The 22,634-nt window shown below is 47.1% G+C and overlaps 1 protein-coding gene across 3 annotated transcripts in view; it reads left to right on the top strand.

Moving 5' to 3' along the window:
* The window catches only part of ABTB3 (ankyrin repeat and BTB domain containing 3), a 320,752-nt gene that overhangs the window by 259,099 nt on the left and 39,019 nt on the right, over positions 1 to 22,634 (top strand). For all 3 annotated transcript variants that reach the window (XM_039877866.1, XM_039877865.1, XM_039877864.1), the window contains one exon: positions 930 to 1,082. In XM_039877866.1, the coding sequence (XP_039733800.1) occupies positions 930 to 1,082 (153 nt within the window). The remainder of the gene's footprint in view (positions 1 to 929; positions 1,083 to 22,634) is intronic.

Below are 22,634 nucleotides of genomic sequence, written 5' to 3'. Positions count from 1 at the left end.
CATGGGGAGGTTTTAAAAACTACCAATGTCTGCCTCCATCCTGGATGAATTCAATCAGAATCCCTGGTCTAGGACTCAGATATCGGAAGCTCCACCCCTTCCCCCGTAGTCCTAATGTGAGGACAGAGTTTCTAATAATCGCTGGAAGAAATAGGAAGATGGCAAATGTGTATTACGCCCAGAAAGTTATTGACTCAGGTCATTCTTGCAACAAGCTGGACACCCTGCTGTGATCCCATTAGCAGGTGAGGAACCTGGGGCTCCCAGAGCTCCAGGGGTATGGCAAAGGCCCTCTCCGCCCCGCCCCCACCATCCTCCCACCCCTGCTTTTCTGGCTGTGACCGCCAGCTGGCTTGTTACCTGTCGACTTTGCTCTCTATGCCTTTCCCAGGAGCTAAAGCCTGTTGGCGGCCTGGTGCTTTGGCAGAGCTTAGGCTCCAGAAGGATGACAGAAAGCCGGCTGGGGATGGGAAGGGAGAGCTGGAGGACACCTTAACATTGGGCCAGAAGACAGCCCCAAATTTTAACACCCCCAGGAGTTTTCTGAGTTTTCTCCTAAGCACCAGACCCTGTGCTTGGTGCTTTAAGTGAGTCATCTCCTTTACGTTCACATGATCTCTGAGGGAGATAATACTCCTCGCAGAATAGTCCCAGCGTATCCTTTCACGGTCACTTTATCCCGGGTTTATAGATGAGGAAACTGAGGCCCAAAGACTCAAGAGAGCCTGCCCCGGGGTCCCCAGTGCGGTCAGGATGTCTCCAGAGGCTCTCCCACTACTCCAGCATTCAGAGGCAGGGTCTCCAGGGAAAGCGAGGTGGGGGTAGGGAGGTGGGAGGACGGGCGAGGAGTGTGGGGGTGGCGCTGAGCGGGCAGCCCCCTGGCGCCCCCCGCTGCCCTAACCTGTCTCCGCGTCCCTCCCCCGCTGCAGGCCCTTCCTCGTGCTGCCGCCGCTGATGGAGTGGATCCGGGTGGCCGTGGCACACGCCGGCCACCGCCGCAGCTTCTCCATGGACAGCGACGACGTCCGCCAGGCGGCCCGGCTGCTGCTGCCCGGCGTGGACTGCGAGCCGCGCCAGCTCAGGTAGGGCTGGCGGGCGGGGCGCAGGGACGGGCTGGCCTTGCAGGACACCCGCTCGGCCAGGGTGGAAGGAGGCGGTCGGCTGCGCTGCCCGCGGGGCTTCGGGCTCATGGCATCCACCCTTTCAGTCGGAGTCCTGCAGGGCTGCTTGCTTCGGCGGGCAGACGTTGCAGCCACTGAGACTGAGGCTCCGCTGGTTTAAATGACACATGTGGGCTTAACAAAAAGCAGGTCTCTCGAGTTCCAAGGATGGAGGAGGACAGGACAAGGCTATGTGGAAACGCTCTGATTATTCCATTGCAAGATACCCTGTGCCTGGTTTCTCTTTGTATTCCTTCTATTCATTCTCTCTGTCGTATGGTTTTCCTGTAGTTTTCTAACAAAACCTTATGGTTTTCCTGTAGTTTTCTAACAAAACCTTGCGGAGTAAAATTTCTGGCTGCGGAAGAGCACGCCCCTTTTTCCACGTGGGTGGGGATGGAGTGCCTCTCTGTTTCTCATGCCTGTATCCAGGTCTCCCTCCATCTAGGTGGGAATTATTCACGGGCGCTGAGGACCCCCGCATGGGGCCTCATTTTCATCCAAAGCAAAAGCTGAGTCAAAATCTGACTCCAAATGCAGAAAGCACAGAAACTCAGAGGGGTGTGTGTGTGTGTGTGTGTGTGTGTGTGTACACTTTCCTGACTCCCTGTGCTATTTGTCAGGTGACCATTGTCACCGTTTTCAAACCCCTACTGCCCACCTGATGAGAAATTGCCCTTCAGAAGTTCATCTGGCCCAGTCATGTGGCCAGGCTGCAGAAATTTTCACTCTTCCAGGATCCGATTGGGAGTCTGAAAGAAAATGGGAGTTTGTGGCATAAAACATAGCCCGGCAAAGGCCCTGCAATGCCCCTTGGCCCGAGAACGTACAGGGGGCTGATCGAAGTCATTGCTGCTAGCATTTATTCAATGCTTACTGTATGCCGGGCACTGTTCTAAGTGCTTTACACAGATTATTTAATAACTAATATTCTCCAAACCCTATGAAGTATGTACCATTATGGCCACTTTCCAGATAAGGAAACCGAGGTGCAGATAGGTTAAGTAACATACCCAAGGTCACAGAACCAGTAAGTAGTGGAGCCAGGAGATGAATTCAGGGAGCCCAGACCTCCAGGCCCATGGTTTTACCCATCGAGTTGTACTATCCTTAGGTTTCTGGCTGTGCCACCATCCCTTACATCTTGTCACCTAGATTAACATCAGGTCTCAGGGAAAGGCTGGGGAGCAGCCATTCATTGAGCACCTACTATATGCCATTTATCAATTGCAGCAAGAGATTTGCATCCATTTCTTGTCTCCTTTAGTCCCTGAAGCAGCCTCCTAAGGTTAGTGTAATCTTCCTGTTTTGCAGATTAGGAAGCCGTTGGTGGGACGGCTTGTAGGTGGAAGTGCCAAGGATGAGAGCCTTGTGGCACATATTCCAAAGGCCATCCTCTCCTCCCACCACCCCTGCTCCCTGCCCCGGCTCCAGCCTGGGATGGCCTTGGGACTTCAGCTTTCTTCCTTGCAGCAAGCCTGGGGCTGTTGGGTAGTGGGGAAAGTAAGATGTTTCCCTAACTCTTCTGACAAAGTACTCCTTGTTTGTCATGCTCTCAGGAGATGCCCAGCTTAAAAGTGAGGAGCCTGGGCTCCAGAGTCCCGTTGCCTGGGTCCAAATCCCATTGGTTAATTAGCTGTGCAACCTTGGGCAAGCTAGCTAACCTCTCTGGACCTTAGTTTCCCCCACCTGAAACATGGACATAATAATAACAGCTCCCCCTGGAGGTTGGTGCAAGCACAAAGCGGAGTCATGAACATGAAGCAACTGTACAGACAATGCCTGAAAGGAAATAAGTGCTCCGGATGTGGTCGCTGTTAGCTAGCACTGCCCCAGGTCTCTGCCATTCCTGTAAAAGGAATGGAGTCTCATACCTAGGTGTTGCTTTATAATTCTTAAAGGCTTTTAACACTTTCTCACGTGAGCACGTGAGCTTCCAGACAAACACTGTCGTTATCCACGAAGGTAGTGCTGTCCCATTTTACAGAGGAAAAAATCAAGGCCCAGCAAGATTAGAGTTAAGAGCCAGATATCAAACCCAGACACCCAGAGATATAACCAGTTTGTTTGGTCCGTCGCCCTTGACCTAGCCTTCTTTGAGGATACTGAGAACCCTCTTCCCAATGCTTCTGCGAGCTGAACATGAGCTTCCGTCTCTATGCCCTTCCTCCAGCAAGGAGCTTTTACTGTATGGACTAGTGACCAAGTATGCGTCATTCTGACAGTCACACCAAGGAGTTCGATTTCAACATCCATCCAATTCGAGGCCTCAGCCTTGACCTTCAGGGTGTGAGTGTGATATCGTGGCAGGCCCAAATGCCCACATTTGGAGTAGGAAAACAAAGGAAGTCAGTTCCATGTGAGTCTCTAGGCTATTTTTGGTCATTTATCTCTCAATTTTTGACTCATTTGTCTCCAGAAGGATGATTTGTGTGTAGATATGTACTAATTAATTGTTCCAGCTAAATTTGCATTAAGTTTAGAAATCATTTTCAAAGAGAAAACTAAAATATAGTATTTCATTTACTTTCTTGAATAGTTAAGTGTAAGACAAGTTTCATTAACTAAATTCAGTATGTGAAAAGGATGGGCAAGTTTTTTTAAAGAGAACTTAATTTTCAATTTAGGCAACACACCAGTTCATCTCTCTATATATTTTCCAATCTCATTTAATGTGATGCGAAGTAGGAATTACTTTCTCCAGTTTGCGGGTAACAGGCTCAAAGAAACTTTGTTCGTTCAGACATCCTTGCTCTGCGCCTTGCACTACCTGTCTTCACGGTGTGTTGTCCCCAACAATTGTACAAAGCAGACTTTGTTATCCCATTTTACAAATAAGAAAGCTGAGGCTAGCTGAGGTCATGCAACCTGTCCAATGTCACACAGCTACTGTGAGGCACGTGAGGTCTAGAATGGAGGCCTTGGCAGGTAGAATTAAAAATACAGTCTCCTCGTCTTTCTATCCTCCCAGACATTCATCTTCAGAGTTGCTAGACAAGCTCCTAGGTCTGAGTTAGTCAGCTCCCCTTTCTAAATAAACAGCTCTAGAAAAATTCGGGTAATTTAGCGGTCTAACAAATGCAGAAACTTGGAACTTGGTGTTGGCAGCTAGAGTGTCAGTGACTATTAGCACATATAATTACCTACCAGCTGGCCAAGGTTTCCTGGTGGGAGACAACCTGGACTCCAGCCGTGACAGAGCACCTAGAGGCAAGGATTCCCAGGTCTGACGCTAGTGCTGCCATTGATTTTCAGAGTGACCTTGGTCAAAAGCTGCGGGATTTCTGCTTTGGTCTTTATTCGGCTACCTTACAGTCTCACCTTGGTGATCATGTTTATTCAAAGGGAATGCCATTTGATGCAGCTGCAGTTCGTAAGGGGTGACCCATTTATTCTTTCTTAATTAGAGTATCAGATCATCTAAACCTGAGAAATCTGGCCTTTTTTTTTCTTCTCTTTTTCTGGTACTTTGGGAGATAGGGAAAGGACAGTAGAATAATGGAAAGAACAAATAATATACCCTGGCAGGGTTTGTACTTTTTAATATTATTATTAATTTGTTACGAAAAAGTTCAGAAATACAAAGAGTAAATACTGTTGTTAATCCACATTTGTAAGAGGCCGTTTTTTCTGCTCCCAAGAGAGGCTTTGTTAAAATGATGGTCATAAGGGGTGTTCCCAGATTCCACTTAGCTGGTAAACGGCTCCTACCAACAGGATTTGGGGGTTGTCAGAACCATGAGTTCGCCCCCAGGAAATGGTTAATCTTTTTGCAGGTGTTTCTTACATTCAGACCAGATTTTGAACTGTCCCGATAGTGGTGAGTTTGGGTGTGGTAAGGTGCGGGGTGTATCAGGATGGGATTCAGGACCCCCAGGTCATTATGTTCTTTCCTTCACGCTTTCATTATATTTACTGAGCACCTACTAAGTGCCAAACCCCACAGTAGATGCTGTCATCTGGGTCTGCTGCTTTCAGCGGTGACCTTGGGCAAGTCACCTTGCCCATCTCACAGGGCTAGTTTCCTCCCCTGTAAAGACAGGGGTGACAGCTGCTTCATAGGATGAAGAACCTTGGTAGAGTCACATATGAATTTAATGAATCGCACCACTGTTTGATCTGCTACTTTTAACCCTTCCCAGGTCTCCTGGGCACCTTTTGAGGTTAACAGGTTTTGCTGTTTATCTGGTACTGGTCAAACTGGGTTCTAAGGTGAAGGTTGTGCCACAATAATACCTGTCCTAAAATTCTGGTTTCTCTTACATAGCCCTATAATGACAGCTGCAAGTTTGGGTTCATTTACCAAATATGTATGGGATGCTGATGGCCCACCAGGCCTTGCATGGGGCACAGGCATACCAAGTCAGGAAAGTTTCAGCTGCTGCCCAGAAGGGCCACAGCATCTGGTAGCTCCCAAGTCACATAGGAGACAGGCCTCGTGCTGTTGGAGCTGCTGGCCCTTGTTCCTATAAACATCCGTAGCCCTTTAAGGCGGGATCACCCGGATGAAGGGAATTCCAGCCCTTGGTGTCAGAAATCAAGATGCTCCACATTCGTTCTTAGCCTCATCTCTTAGATAGAACCAGGTCTCGTTCTGGGCTGAGAGGAGACAGAGTCTCTGCTGGAGAGACACAGACGACAAACAATAGTGATTTAAAAAGCAAGATAATCTCACAGAGTATGAGTTCTACAAAGAAAGCCAAAACAGGGTAGAAAAGAATTGAAGAGGGAGGGGCAGATCGATGGGATGTTCAGAGAGCACCTCGGGACCGTGAGGAGAAGGGACAGTGTCACGCTCCTGCCTTGGAAGCATATGTGGTATCCTAGCCAGGGACTTATAGAAGAGACTCGGTGTGGGAGAGATCTTGAGCCATATCCGCACCAGTCGTGTCACTCAGTCGTGTCCACATGACTGAATTTGGACCTGGGGCCTCCCCACTCTCCTGTAGAAAGTCACCTGCAGAGGAGCAGCACCTGGCCCGGGCATGGCCCCGTGGGGCCCTGGAAAGCTGTCAGCGTCTCACAGAGTCAGAGCTGCTCTCTCCTCTCCCCTTGAGTGCCCTTGTCCTTGCCTGGCTCTGGACCAATCCCACAGCTCCCCACGGCCTCTCCGGCTGAGCTGCCGTAGATGTGCACCCACGTAAAGCCAGCCTCTTCCTCACCTCCAGCAGACAGATGTCCATACTGCAGGCCCCTTGGTGAGCCCATTGGAGCTGCCGCTGCCCCCACACTAACGTCAATGCATTAGCGCCTCCTGGAAGACAGGAAACTGCCCTCTGCCTGATGCCAGGAGAGTCGCTTTGGGGCTCCACCGTCCTCCCCTAACAATGTCAGGGACAAGGCCACAAAGCCTCTAGGAGGTGAGCTGGCGAGGTGGCCCTGCATTCTTCAGACACATACCAAGCACCTACTGTGTGGCTGATCTAGACTGGGGTGGGAGGGGGGTTGAAGTAATTACAGAAAAATCTGGTAAATGTTCTAATATGAGGCAGTACATTTAAGTGGAAAATAAACAGATTTAACAGGTAGAGAAGGTGAAGCGAGGAGAAAAAGAAGGAGGGCATTAGAAAAATAAGTCCGCACAGAGGGAACCACATAGGCAAAGGCCTCCAAGTAGAAACATGTTGGAGGAAGCATAAAGATTCCAAACCCGGAGCATAGGGTTCAACCAACATGGCTCTAAGTGCCTCCTGTGGGCCAGGCTCTGGCACTGAAAACTTGGCTAAATTCAGCCCATGGAGGGTCTTTTACACCATGCCAAAGAATTTTGACTATATCCTGCAGGAGGTAGGAGGTGTCACAGATTATTGAACAGGGAAACGACATCAGATTTATATTTTAGAAAGAGGGGCTGGCAGTAGCCTGGAATATGGGCGGCTGAGGTGGGCAGGGACAGGGAATAGGAATCAAGAAGCAGTTGCAGGAATCTAGGTGAGAGATGCAGACAGCTGAACTAAGACAAAAACTGTGGGGACAGAGAGACTGGAGGATGCCGGAGAAAGAGCAGATAGAAGCAGCAGGACTTGGTGACCCCTGTGGAGAATGAGAGAGTACAAAGTGTTAGAAATGGCCTTGATGGGCTGGGAGGAGAGGGGCGTGGGGACTTAGTGTTTCATGGATACATAGAATTATGTTATATACATATGTTTAGGGTAGGAGGCATTGAATATATTTTATGAGAATTTTTAAAAAACGGCGCAGTAACAAGAGACCACACAGAATAGTGTATAAGGTGTCACCCTAGTGTGAAATACACACATAAGTATTTGCTGTCCATGCTTAGACTGTCTCCGGAAGTGTAGGTATATGGAACCCGATAACCATTGTCAAATCTGAGGAAGGGAATTGGAACACCAGGTGTGCTGGTTTCCTGCCACAGACGGGGTGGTGTCAAACAGCAGACGACATCTATTGTTCCATGGTTCTGGAAGCTAAAAGTTCAAGATCAAGGCGTCGGCAGGGCCGTGCTCCCTCCAGAGCCTCTGGGGGAGGATGCTCCTTGCCTCTTTCAGCTCTCGGTAGCCCCAGGCGTTCCCTGTCTTGTGGCAACATAACTCCAGTCTCTGCCTCCTTCTTCACATTAGCTGTCTGTTCTCTGTGTCTCTGTCCAAATTCTCATCTTCTCATAAGGACACCAGTCACGCTGGATTAGGACTCACCCTAATGACCTCATCTTAATTACATCTACAAAGACCCTATTTCCAAATAAAGTTATATTCCACAAGTACAGGGTAGAGGGGTGGGTTAGGACTTCAACGTACCTTTTTAGGGGACCTAAATTCAACCCCACACTGGGAGACAGAGATAGGATGGGAACTCATCTGACCGTTGGATTTTGTAGCATGTGCCTGTAATATCTATTCTACACCAAATTTTTATGTTAAAAATTGTCTCTAAGGTTTCTGTCTTGGGAGAGTACGTAGCTAAGGATGTTTTTAACAAATACAAGGGCAATGCGGGAGAAGTAATCATGGGTTCAGTTTTGAAAATGTTGAGTGCAAGATGTGTCCCACTTGGTCGACCAAGGCAGTGAGGGAGTCCGTGCCAGACTTCTCCGTCAGAGCAGAGTTGTCAGAGAGTTAAGTGCTCACCCTGTCATCTAATTAGAGAGGAAGCAGAACAGCTTTTAGGCGTGCAGGCCTTACAGCCCGACTGCCTGGGTTCAAATCCTGCCTCTACCACTTGTGCCTTGTGTGACCTTCGGCAAGTCACTCACCTCCCTGGGCCTCCGCTTCTGTAGATCTGTAAAATGGGGACAATAGTATGTCTACTTCATAAGGTTGTGGGGAGGATTAAGTAAAATAACATATGTAAATTATTTAGCACCATGCAGCATGTAAAACATGTGGCACACTTGTGTCCACTAGTCTGATACACCGTTGTGTCATAGTAAATGCCTATTACATATTAGTGATTATTTTCACCCCCCAACTCTGGACCAAGGAGGTCAGCTCCTCTTAGTTGCCAAGAATAAAAGCCTCAGCTTCCTCTGAGAGAGAGGGAACTAAGTATCTCGAAGAGCGGTGGTGGTTTACCACCAGGGATATGGCCTGTAGCCCAGGCGGAGTCCAGCATGTCTCGGCCCTCCTGCCACTACTGGCAAGTCAGTTCCCCACCCCCTGGTGCAGGAAAACAATCGAGCAGGGCTGACTGGTTTCAGGGTCACTGTCCCCACCCCAGTGACTCTGGAGTTCCTCCGCATGACTCCAGTTTTTTATTTTCTCTGAAGTATGAGATTTTCAAAACTATCATTGGCTGGAGTCCCAGACCATGTCCAAAGCAGTTGCTTGTCCATCAGCAGCTGCATCTGCAACCTTAAATGGGGTCACTAGCCAGGAAAGATAGCAGAAAGAAAGGAAGACGTGTGTAGATAGCAAATATGGCCCCCGATTACCAGATATAGTTTTGTCTCAAGTGAGCAGACGTTAGGGGAGAAGTTAGGGGGCATAGAATATTCCAGGAGAGTCAGAGCCTGGACTTTATCTCAGACAGTTAGCGTCCTTCTCTCTCTTCTTTCATCATGGAGCTTCTACCAAGCTTGGCATATAGTGGGGCCCAATAAATATTTGTCAAATGAATGAATGAATAAATGAATGAATGAGGCAAAGAGCTATTACTAAGTGTGTTGGTGTTACTATAAGTAAACAGACTAAGGCTTTTCCCAGACTAATTCAGATGCAGAAAGACTTCAGCATGGAGACCTTGATAGGCAGCTGAGGTTCAGTTGTGGAACTCAGAAGAGAGGTCTTTGCTAAAGAAGCCTTTAGGAGAAATGCTGGCAAACCAGGCGGCCTTTGAAATCCTGGGTGTGGACAAGATTGCCCAGGGGAGGTCCTGATGAAGAAGCGTTATCGTGAGGCAAAGGAAGAGTGGTCCCAGGTCAGAGAAAAGCCCAAAGAAAGTGAGGTAGCAGATCCCAAGGGAACTTACGCTGGAGAGGGGTCACTGGAACTCAAGGTTGCCATGCCAATGGAGAAGGTGCAGACCGAAAGGAAGCCACCGGACTTGGCAGCAAAGGAGCCATCACACCCTTTACAGCAGCAGTTTCAACAGCCTGATGTGGGTGGGAACCAGACTGCAGGCGACAGACAGTTTGCCAACACTTGGAATTTGTTCTGAGCTTCTGAAGCGTTAAAAGCAAAACAGAAACACATTTGGTGCATACAGCGACACGGAGAACTACATCTAAATGGCATTTGGAGCTCATTTCCAAATCAGAGCTTCTGATTCAGACTGGCAGGTTGAGGGTATGTCGTTTGCCATATGGGATTTGCCTTCCAGAGGATCAGATTTTTTTTTTTTGGCCCACTAATGAGTCTTAAATTTCTCTCCAAGGTGCTTATTTACTCATCTGCCAGCCAACTTCCACAGCGCTACTTAAAAATATTAGTTACACAAGAACATTATCTTCCCTTAGCAATTAGTAAGGCAACCAGTACTTATTACAAAGCCATGTACTTAGTACAAAGTACTTTGTACAAGCCATGACAAAAATACTTTGGATAACAATGAAGGAGCGGGTGCAATCCTTTAAAAAGTTTGTAGTCATCATGACATTAAGTAAACGTACCTTTCATCAGTTCATAAATTAACCTACAAAAGCTTAAGGCCAGATGGACAAGCTCGGTTTCTAGCTCTGAATTTTATTCAGTTTGTTGTCTAACATTAGATGTACAAATGGTAGTGACACTTTTACCTGTGGGGGAAACTGAGGCACGTAGAAGGAAAAGGAAATAAGTGGAGCTTCAGTTCATGCTCCAGTCATTTCTCCCCTAACCGGATGAGAGGGCTTCATTTTCCTCTTCGCCCCTGAGGAAACTGGGGCTTCGAGAGGTTTGGAGATCTGCACGTAGTCACATGTGCCCCGTCTTGGATTTGAACTTGGTCTGTCTTGGATTTGAACTTGGTCTGTCTGACTCCAAAGCCCAGGTTCTCTCTACTAGAAAGGTAGCTCCAATCAAAGAATCAACACTGGGAATTGTGAAAGTAATTTTTGAAAGAGGCCGAGGTCCATTTTGAAAGGCTCAGCCTCCAGCCTTAGCTCTTAGGAATTTGGAGGTACATCAGCCTCTTATGTCCTTCAGTCATTGCCAGCGTTGTTCAGTGCCAACGGTCCCTGTGGGGACCTCATATAGAAATATTCTGAGAAATATGTTAAAAGGGCTCTCCCTTACTAGTAATCCTGGAAATGCAATCAAAACCACACCCAGTATGCATTTCATACCCATTTGATTGACATAAAATTAAAGTCTGACAATACCAGATTCGAGCAAAGATATAGAATAATGATAACTTTTAAACACCCCTGGAGGGGACTCCGAATCCTCTTTCAAGTAAACTTGAAAACACATAATTCTACTCTCAGGTCTATACCCTAGAGAAACTCTTTCATATGGAAATAAAGAGACATGGACAAAAATGTTCACAGATGCAGTGTTTGTAATCGCAAAATAAATTTAAAGAAAAAGAAGAGAAACAAGCTATCTGTCCGCAGGAGAATGGATAAATAAATTATGATATGTTCCTACTTGGAACACCAAGTAACAACAAAAATAAATAAACTAGAGGTACATGTTATCACACAGCTGAATCCCAGAAACATATTTGTGCAAAAAAAAGCAAGGTGAGTCAGGATTTGTGTAGTATGCTAACATTTACATAAAGTTGACCAACATTTGAGACAGTCCATATATTATCAGGAATTTCTAGAAGTAGTAAAAAGTATAAAGCATGCATAGGGATGATAAATATCAGATTCAGGAGAGATGGTCATCTCAAGAAGATGGAAGAGATGATGGAGTCGGAGGGGTTCGCAGAGGCCTTTGTACTTGCAATGCTTTATTTTTTCAGCTGGGTAAGGTGGTGAGCATGTAGGTGGTCTCTGTATTACTCTATATGTGATGCGTGCCTAAAATAATTCATTAACAATAAAGATTATTTAGCTGTCATTGGCAACAGCACATTCAGAAGACTGGTTCTGGGATATTAATAAGCATTATTTTAAAAAGTGTTAAGTAGTTCAATAAATTTGGGAAACAATGGCTTAAATAAAATTAAACAAGCGTAAATGTTCTTTTTTTTCCTCAGTGCTTTTAACATCCTGTATTTCTTGTAAATCCCAAAGAGAAGGTAATCTTATTTAAATCTTTTAGCGTAGATCAGGGGTCAACGAAGTGCAGCTGCCTGCTGCCTATTTTTGTAAAGAAAGTTGTAGTGGAAAGTAGCCGTGTTTATTTGTTTAGTATTGTTTATGAATGCTTTCACACTGCAGTGGCAGAGTTGAGTAGTTATCCAGAGGCTATTTGGCCCACGAAGCCTAATGTATTCACCATTCAAATATTTACAGAAAAAAATTGCAGACCTGTCATAGAGCATTTTATGGCACTGGCGTTACTGGGAGTGCATTTTGGAATCCTAACACTAGAACTTTGCCTTTGCACCTGAGGAATTGGTATGTTTATTTGTGAAAATTGTTATAAAGAAGACCATCAGTTCTTTCTAAAATTCCTTGGAAGATGGTGTGTGTGTGTGTGTGTGTGTGTGTTCATCTTTATCTTTGAATATCTAACACCGAACACAATAACCAGCATATACTTAGCACTTCCTGCCTGTTTCACTGAATTGACTTAAATTTAAAAACCATCTGTGGAATGGATTAACTAGAATATAGATTCATTAGCTGTAACAGATGTGCAAAACACCTGGGTCTTAGATAAGACAGGAGTTTAAAATTCTCCCTCATGTAACAATCCAGGCATGAGCAGTCCTGGGCTGTTACAGCAACTGCAGGCCAGTGGCCCAGGCACCTTCCCTCTTGTTGCTCTGCCATCCGTCAGGTGATACGTTCCTCTAAATGGCTGATGTGGCTTACCCTACCCACCAGGGCTACACCTATCTAGTGGGAAGAAGTAAAGTGGAAGGATAGCACATCACTTCCCCTCATTCCCTATTGGTCAGCACTTAGTCATGTGGCCATGGCTAGCTGCAAGGGAACCTGGGGAATGTACCCACCTAAAAAATTAGGTCCTACAATGCATAAAGGAGCTAAAGGATTCTAGAGGACAACAACCAATGTCTGCCAAAAAAAAAAAAGAATATACATTAAGAGCTGGCCAAAATCAGGGGTGTCTTCTTTCTCTAGGGATTAGCCTTATTTTCAGACTTAAAATAAAGCATGATGCCGAAGCTAGAGATGTATAATGTCGCTTCATAATTTTCTACTCAAAATAACATGACAACACATTCAGTTGTGAACACACTAGTTTCGTTCTCCTGGGTGTTAGTAATCCTTGCATTTGAGGTAAATCTTTTTTCACATATTTGAACAGACCCAGAATTTCTATTGTGGGAGGAGGCAAACCCAGGGGGTTTTGCCATGACCCGGACATTTCTAAAGAGGAGGAAGGTTCCAGGTCCCTTGGTCTTCCTCACAAGGCAGAAACGATTGGCCAGGAGGAAGGCGTGGAATCTCCCTTTCTATTCCTTATCCGAGGCAAGTTTAATGAGCTGGCTCTTTTCAGTACTTTAGTAGCAGCAATAAACAGTAAGTGGGCACAATTTTTGGACCAAGATTTCTCCTAGGAACTTCGCAAACATTACATGTTCCATTTGCTGCCATAATATAATTTCGTTTCTTAGAAAAATGTGTGGGGATCTTGGTGGGACTTGCTTCAGCACAAGTCTCGATTTGTTCATCTGTTTGCCACCCAAAAGGAAAGGAAAACCTCATCGGTTGAGAGACTTGAAGCCTGTAAAAGGGAATTTGGCTTTCTCGGGCAAATGGGGGCCTGTATCTGAGTCAGGACGATGATTTGCCATTTCACGATTCATTTCTGAAGGGACCATTTTATTGTCATGCTTATGGAATCTGGTAATGGGAACTGCTTGATATATAAGAGATGATCCCAAAAAACAAATTTTATCACCCTCCACCAGGGTTTCTCAACCTCAGCACTACTGCTATTTGGGGCCGGATAATTCTTTGTTGGGGGAGGGGGAGTTATCTTGTGCATTGCAGGCGGTTTAGCAGCATCCTCCACCTCTACCTACTGGACACCAGTAGCACCAACCAAAAGTGTCTCCGCACATTGCCAAATGTCCCCTGAGTGACAAAATCACCCCTGGCTGAAAATCACTGACCTACACAAACCTAAAGGTATCCATAGAGAGACTTGCTACATGACTTCAGAAGAAGACGTGGATTTTGCACCTAAATATGTCTGTGAGCCCTACAATTAGTTCACTTGTCTCAGGCTTCCAGTTTTCCTGATCTTAAGAAGGTCGGAAGGGGAGCTGAGTGCCCTCTTCTGGCACCGATGTTCTGGGATTCTGCAAGTCAGAGCTGCTGTGTGGGGCTCGTCTCTAAAAGACAACTTGAAGGAAAGCCGGGTACGGGAAAGAGGATGGGAACTGTGGAGCACACCATACATGCAGGCAAGAAAGCAGTGGGGGAAATGTGCACATGGAGTGGGAAGCAGGCCTTGGTGAATGGAATGGGAAGAAAGTAGAAATGGTGGAGAGACAGGTAACTTTCCAGAAGGGACAGTTGCAAAAGGCCTTGAATCTGAAGCCTGTGGTTGGGAGTTTGCATTTCTTTGGCACCCACCTGGCATCTAGTAGTTACCCTGGCTGAAGCTGAATAGTGTCTCCATGACCATGGAAGACCTTGGTAGCACAGAGAGGTGGTGCTCCAACCACAGCCCATGTGGTTCAGATCTCAGTTCTACCACTTGCAGGCTGTGTGACCGGGGACAAGTTTTTTAGCCTCTCTGTACTGCAGTTTCCTCTTCTGAAAGATGAAAATAAATTTTCTAGGATCGACATGACGATTAGATAAGATCATAAATGTGAATTGAGAGTGTGTGTGTGTGTGCGTGTGTATACTCATTCACAAATATGTATAGGTGATGTATATATACGTATGTGTGTATAAAGTATATATATATAATTAGAATAGTTTCTGGCACATAATAAATGCTATATATGTTTGCTATTATTATTATTATTAAACCAATAAAGTATTTTGAGTATGGAAGCACTCAGTGTGCCTTGATCAGAAATGCTGCTTTTTCTAATTTCTGGAGAATGTCATCTCTAGCTAGATAGCCATGTGCCCAGCTAAAACTCCACGAGGGCAGGCAATTCTGTATTACCGTAAGGAAGACGTGGCGAATGGATGCCGGGGCACGGTTAGCACTCATTGCCATGCATTTCTCTCCTAGGTGATCCTCTTCATCACAGTAATAAGTGTTTGTATGAAATAAGAGCATAAAACAGAAACTGAGATGTCGGGATGGAGTAAGGGAGAAAAGCTGTTGCATGGTACGCGAGCAACAGAAAGCATGTGATAAACTCAGAGAACGTCCGTGCTTGGAGGCCCCAGGAGCTTGACTAGCCCAACATCCCCATTTTATAGATAAGGAGATCGAGGCTCTCAGTGGAAATGTGATCTGTCCAAGGCCACACAGCTAATGAGAGATACACCCACGACTTAAAGCCACTGGCCCTGTTCCCGCCTTGCCAGTTGCTTTCAGCACTGCCCTGCAGGCCCTGTTCTGTAGGGTTCCTCTTTCCTGGCTAAGTCTAGACGTGGCTCAGAATCCTTTGTAACTGCGTACTCCAGTCAGCCATACCAGTGAATCGGGGTTTGCCCAAGAGGAACCCTGGTTCAGGTGTTGTTTCGCAGCCAACACATCGCCCCAAGTTTCTGAAGAGTTAGTCGGGGCGTTAGCTGCCTGTAATGTTTCTCCTAGATTTCAGATGACTGACACAGGCCCACATCTTCTAGAATGTCAGAGTCTATGCCAGTATCACGCATCCCACACTCCCTAGGTACATGTCCACATTTGAACAGCCTGGGAGGGCAGGGTCCCTGTCTGGCTCACTCCATGCCAGACCCCTGCCCCTAACCCAGTACCTGGCCTGCAGGTGGCGCTCAGTGGATGCGTGTGTGGAAAGGAAGGAATCATGGCACGTCCCTTAGCCTCTGAGCTTCGCCAGCATAGCGAGAATACATGCGTGTACATCATCTCATCCTTCCTCACAAAAACCTGAACACGTGGTACTGCTCTCCCACTTTATGGATGAGGAAGCGGAAGCCTAGAGAAAGATGGGATAATGTGCCCAAGGTTATCCTGCAAGGAAGCATGCTGTGCTGGCATCTACTTCAGCGTCGATAGTTTTTCCTGCCACCCTTCAGTGAGTTCCTGAGTATCCAGATAAATGGAGTCAGCATTGTCGTCTGCTCCTGGATATCATAAATCTCTCTGGTGTGCCTACAGACAGACGTGAGAGGCTGGCAGTTTGATCCTTAATTACTATTTTGAGTTAGTGTTGTATGCTCATTTTTCTCCCCGAGGCGCCTGCATTTTCAATTACGTAGTCACCTAGGTAGCCAAACAACTTGCTTAATATCCTCCTCCGTGACAGCCTGAGAGGGCAGGGTCCCTGTCTGGCTCACTCGATGTGGGACCCAGCCCCTAACCCAGTGCCTGGCCTGCTGCCGGCACTCAGTGAATGCATGTATGGGAACGAAGGACTCGTGGCACTTCCCTTAGCATCTGAGTTTCTCCGGGGCAGACGTCGCATCCCGTTGGCCTCTGTGTGTCCCCAGTGTGTGACACACAGCAGGCATTTGATAATGTTGGGTTCTCTGGCATTGGGCTGGGACACACACAAAGCCAAGTCTTACTTAAGCCTGGACTTTGAGATGAGACAGGTCCAGGTTGAAATGGAGGGAGAAGGGGCCCAGTGGCTTTAGGACAACGCACTTAACTCTCCCCAGCCCTGTTGCCTCGTCTGTGGAATGGAGATGCTGAGACGTGCCAGCTGGGGTTCCTGTGAGGGTATAAACAAGTCGTGAGTATGAGCTCAGGAGTCAGACCACGTGGGTTGAATGCCCGCCCTACCACCTATGAACTGTGTGACCTCGGGCAAGTGACAAAACCTCCATGCCTCAGGTTTCTCATCTGTAAAATGAAGAGAGCAGAGCCCGGTCCACAGGGTTATTTTAAGGATGAAGTGGGCCGTCACATGGGAAATGCTTAGCACATGGAAGCCTATCGATAGGTGTAAGTTATTACTATTAGATTAACTATGGTGTTAGGGAAACTGTGCATACTTATATTTCTCTAATTATTGCTAACATCTTTACTCTGTCCCAAGGCAACCAATCTGCCCACTGGCCTTGGGAGCCATACCGTAAACCAAATCCTGGATCGTGCGGCTCAGGCAGCAGAGTGGGGCTGCGTCCTCTCATAGGCACCCCCGTGACAGTCCTGCGATGGTGGACACGGGCACCTTCCTTGTTAGCAGGGCAGAGCAGCGCCATCCCCCAGGAGACCCCAGGCTGCTGCCTCGGAGAGGGGCCTTGGAACTTGCTGTGTCCCAGGCTGCCCGCCTGCTGGTGAGACCCGGATGAGTGAGAACAGAAACACATGGAAAGGGAAGGCAGAAGCCTTGGGAGCGACAGCAGAGCTATCACAAGACCAGCAAGCGAGAGGCTGTCGTGAGGGCTGGGCTCAGAGGGACGGGGCTCTAGAAGAGCCTGGGGACAAGGAAGACCCACTCAGGGACTGAAGGGTTGTATGGTTAGAGGATGGGGGAGGGAGGGACTTCCAGATGGCCTGATTAAATCCCTGGGAAGAGGACCTACAATTAGAAAATAATGACATAGTAATGAGTATGCGTTTCATGTATTGGGCAATTATTATCACACACTGTGCTGAGTGATTCAAATGAGTTATTTCCTTTAATCCCCATCTCAGATACAGACAGTAAGTGCCGCTGTTGTCATCCTTGTTTTGCGGATGGGGAAACAAACAGAGGCTTAGAGAGGTGAGATGACCTGTCCGAGGCAGCAAGTAAGAAGCTAAAACAGGGGTGTGAGCTCTGGTCTTGAGTGCTAGGCCCTGCCTGCTCCGGGGTGCCCAGGCTTTGTGTCAGACACTCAAACCCAAGCTTCAGTTTCCTTGCTGACAGAATGGGAACAAAACAGCAACAGCAACAGCTCGTTTGAGGAGAGAATCACTTGAAGTAGTGAAGCTCGAGCACATAGCACAGTGCCTGGCATAGAATGAGCATGCAGTAAAGGGTGGCCTTTTCATCATTGATGAGGAAGGACATGGTGTGAGCTACAGATCCCAGAGTCACGCCTGAGGAATCCCTTGGGTAGCCCAGAAATTGCCAGCACACCCCTAAGAACTGGGACAGACTCTGGAGCCAGACGGCCTCGGTTCAAATCCTGACTCCTATTTATTAGCTGTGTGCCAAAGACCAAGTTGATTAAAAACTCTGTGCCCCGTTTTTCTTAAGTGTAAAATAGGTTACTAATAATGCTTTCTTCATAGGGTGACTGTGAAAATTAAATGTTTATATTTATAAAAAGTTTATTATAATGTGCCTGGTACATGGTACGTGCTAAGTAGTTCTTAAGTAAGTAAAGCATGTAATGTTACTGTCTCCATCTCACATGTGAGAAGAATACGTGAGATTAAGTGACCTGGGCAGAGTTTCCCAGTTAGTGAGGGCAGAGCCAAGCAATGAACCCAGGCAGTCTGGCTTCCAAGCCCACGCCCTGGGGATGCAGGTCCCAGAGCTGCTCTGAAGTCAGCACTCAGGGGACCCGGGAGCTGCCAGTTTCCTTCTAGTGCCAGTCGGGTCAGGATGGGTCCTGGGAATGGCGGCAGAACGAGGGGTGGAAGCCTGACTGGGCAGGCCCACAAGCACCCTGAGGGGCTCTGCCACGTCTTCCATATTGGGCTGTTCCAGAAACTGCTTCTGTCAAGCACGACTCCCGTTCCCTCTCCCTCCCCAACCTCTGTGATCACTTAGTTTGCTTGCAAAACCATGCTGGGTAGGGTGGCAGCCCTTAGATGTAGTGTCTAATTTGAGATCTTAAGAAGCACTTTTACTGCAGTGTTCTTTAGTCTCTGTGTCTCTGTATTCGGTTTTTCCAAATAGAATATATTGTCTCCAAACAGTCTGGACCTTGCTTTGTAATTTATAATAATGATTATGATATGAAATCTCTAACATTTAATGAGAGCCGCGTGCTAAGCTCTATACTCTTCTAAGCAGTATGCATGGATTATCTCATTTAATCCACACCCAAAATCCTAGGAGAAAGGTATTATGACTAAACTCATTTTACAGATGAGAAAACTGAACAACGAAAAGGTTAAGTAACTTGCCCCAAGATCACATAGCAGCTAAAGAGCAGAGCTGGGAACCAGAGATCATGCTCGCTTTAAAAATCAATAAATGAATGAAATGTGTCCAAGGCTTCATCAGCTTTTATTTGTCACTCCGAGTGCATCTAGAGATCAGCAGAATGCATCAGCTCCCCGCCTCAGCACCACTTCCTTCCCAGGAGAGAAAAGGCAATGCCATCTTTTGCTGTGCTCAGGCCTGTAGGCCTCCTGGAAAACATCTTTCTGAAGTCACGTACCTGAAGTGGCGGAAGCTATTTGAGCCAGTCTCTTGGGGCCAGGGACCCTTGAGAAATCAGAGAAATTGACCACCTCGGTAGCTGACCTCTTACTTAAATTGATCAGAGTTTTTTACAGCATCACTGAGAGCCATTGCTGATCACCTTCTGATGAAGCCCCAGGTGGCCGGCTTAATAGATTTCTGAATAAACAAGCCCTATACTTAGGAGGCCCGCATATTTGTCCAGGCCATAAGGGACCTGTTGGTCTTCAGTGGCAAACCCTTCAGAGACTTTCCAGATAGGGTAAATGGAGCTCTGAGTCATGTTTACAGGAATACTGCAGGAATTAAGATTTTGCAGATTTCAATAATCTAAGAAACCCTGTCGAACAGCCATTTTTTCACAGACCTTTATGGGAAATGTTTCTTACCTGCTTTCGTTTCCTTGCCTGCCTTGGCTGGTAAAATTCAGTGACCAGAACCATTACTTGCTGGTATGATCGAGGGATTCTTGATAAACAGACGTTTCCTAGGGCCTCAAGAATGAAAAGTGGATGGTACATGGCTCACCTATCAGTTAATACTGTGTGCTTTAGGCATACAAGATAGACAAGGCAAGACAGGTGTGCTTCTGCCCCCAGGAAGCTGGCATCCTCGTTGAAAAGGCAAACTTTTTTAAAAAGTAAAATTAATAAATAAAATCTTCACGAACAGTGCAAGGTGCTGGGGGAAGGATGAAACTGGCCTGGAGATGGGACATGTAAAGGAGAGGAGCAGACCCTCCCTTAGAGGCACTGGTCAGAGAAGGCCTCCTTGGGACTTGACATTCAAACTCATACTCGAGTGAGAAGGAGCCAGCCCAGCATAGAGCCAGGGCAAGGGCATTCCAAGGAGAAGGAGCAGCAGGAGTAAAGTCCTCAAGTCAGGAAAGACCTTGGCCTGTTGAAGGGACAGAGTAGGGAATGGGAGAGTTTCTAGTGCAGAGCTAGCGGGGAAGGGAAGTGTTGGAGAGCAAGGCAGGGCCCTGTAGGCCGTGTGTGGGGAGCTGGAGCCTCTTCTGCATACATGTGAAGGCACTGAAGGGTTTTAAGCAGGGGCATTACACGGTCCTATTTATGTTTCAGGCTTACTCTTCCCTTGCGTAAGAGACTGGTTTGGATGCAGAGAAGAATGACAGCAGGAAGACCAGTTAGAAGGCTACTGCAGTAGCCTAGGCAAAAGATGCTGGCGTTTGGGACCAGAGTCTGGGCAGTGGAGCTGGAGAGAAGTGAATGGATTTGGAATTTGGGATTTGGGTGGCAAAATCGGCAGCTTATGGAATGGATGTGGGCATGAGAGAAGGTTCTGGCCTGAGCACCTGGGTGGACAGTGGCACCATTTATGGAGATCGGGTGACTGGGGGACAAATTTGGAGGGTGGGAAGTGTACCTGTTAATAAAAAGTTCCATTTGGGACATGCTAAATTTGAGGGTCTGGGAGATAATCCAAGAGAGGCACCTGAGTAGGCAGTTGCATATGTGGGCACGCCAGCGTGATAGGGAAGTGCCAGGCTGGGGTGTCAGATCACCGGGGTAAAATCCTAGCCCACTGCTTTGCAGCTCTGTGACGTAAGCAGTGTCCTCATCTCTGGAATGGGGCCCCTAATCACACCTACATCATTGGCTGGTGAAGATCATATGAATTAATACATGGAAAAAGCTTAGATTTCCATTGTAAGTATTCAATAAAGGTCAGCTTCCTATAGTAACAACAATTATTATCATCATCTTAGCTACAGTAATTTTCTTGCCATTTGTCTCTTTCTAATTAAAATCAAGGACTTCTGTAGCTGGTAAACACTTCTGATGTCCTTGGAATTATTGGATTAGCAGCCTGGGAGTTCAATGAACTTGAGGTGGGGTCTGTGTCTCCCTCTCCAAGCCCCCTTGCATGGTGCCCATACACAGTAGGTGCTCAGTAACATTTACCCAGTCATGTGAAATTTAGCTCAACTAAATTTCAAGAAAAAAAAATGCTTATTTGGAAGACTCAGTCAAGCACTGAGGATAGCAGACAGGAAAGAGAAAATTGCAAACTCAGTGATAACGACAACTCTTTGCCCCCAAGAAGGAGGCCCTCCATTTCACAAAGCAAACTCTTCCAGAATCAGATAGTAGTCTGTGAGAAGAAAAGTCTTCCTTACACTCAGTCAAATCCGAGACCTCCCTGAGATTTGCACACACACCCCACATAAAGGCTCCAGACACTTTAGTGTAACATGTACAGATCAGACTCCCTCTTTTCCCTCTCGGGGGGCCCTTGCGACATATGCCCCAGGACCTTGCTTGTTGCTCTCATGCTCTTCTCTCTGTTTTGTTCATTTGACCTGAAGTTTCTTCCTTAACTATACTGTAGGGAATGTAGGTTCTTCAGATGAAGCCTGCTGCCATTCCAAGGGTCTCCCCTCTTCCTTGGAGATAGGTGCTGTCTACACTTCAATGGGATCCATGGTCTCTTCTCGTATCCTTTTCAGATCATGGCAAGTGGTTCTGCCCATTCCCAGATTATTAAAAAAAAAAAAAAAAAGTTAAATTTCAATTTCAGAGAAACAAAGAATAATGTTTTCGTATAAGTTTGCCCTATGCAGTATTTGCTAAATCTGGAGCCCCAACTATAAGAGTCCCAAGTCCGAAGACCTGTGAACTGGGCCCTATGGCATAGCCTCCTTGTGACCAGTGCCGTGGTCAGAGTCCCTCAGGCCTCCCCATCTCCCTGGGGAGATCTCAGGTTCCCAGCAAAGTCTTCCAACTGCTGTGAAAAGGTCTTAATCTTTGAGTCCAGGGTCCTGGTCAACTGTGGATCCCCTAAATACCTTTCGTAGTTCCTCCCAGGGCTCGCATACACATAGGCGCTTGGCGCTGGCTTGGCACACAGGTCCTAAAGCGCGCATGCAGATTAGACCCCTGTCGACACCAAGCTTCAGGGCTCTTTTCTCTGCATTCCGTCTTCACTGCATCAGCGCCCCCTGGTGGCCAGAAGCAAACTCCTAGTGTCTCCTATCTGGGTAGCCCTCACATCTTCTGCCACCCGGTTCCTCTTATCTCCTTATTTAAGACACAGCTCAGGGGTCACCTCACCAGGAAGCCTTACTGTATCCCCAGGCTCTGTTGGGTGCAGGTCTCTGATCCCTCAACCATTGCATTTGCCACCTGGGATCATAATGACCAGTGCCTGTGCTCTCTCCCGCTCTGGGCAGTGGGCCCCCCGGGCTGGAACAATGACATATTTAGGTTTGTGTCTTCAGCACCTAGGGCAGAGCTTGTCCCAAACAGGTGCTCAATAAATGCTTGGCGAATTGATGTCATAACTGATCAGTTCACTGTGAGAAGGAAGTAACATCCTTTACAAGCAGAGTTTGTAATCCATCGCCCCGTGCCCGGCTGGCTGGGTTCCTTTCCGACGCACCTTACCATGTGTGCTCTCGTTCTGTCTTGCCAGTTCTCTGCCGTGGTTCTGCTGTGAATGTAGAGAATCCACCTACTCTTTGTCCCTTCGGCTAATGTTTTT

This window comes from Pteropus medius, unplaced genomic scaffold (genome assembly GCF_902729225.1).
Source record: "Pteropus medius unplaced genomic scaffold, Ma_sr-lr_union100, whole genome shotgun sequence".
NCBI classification, from domain to species: domain Eukaryota; kingdom Metazoa; phylum Chordata; class Mammalia; order Chiroptera; family Pteropodidae; genus Pteropus; species Pteropus medius.
This window is presented reverse-complemented; position numbering and strand designations above follow the sequence as displayed.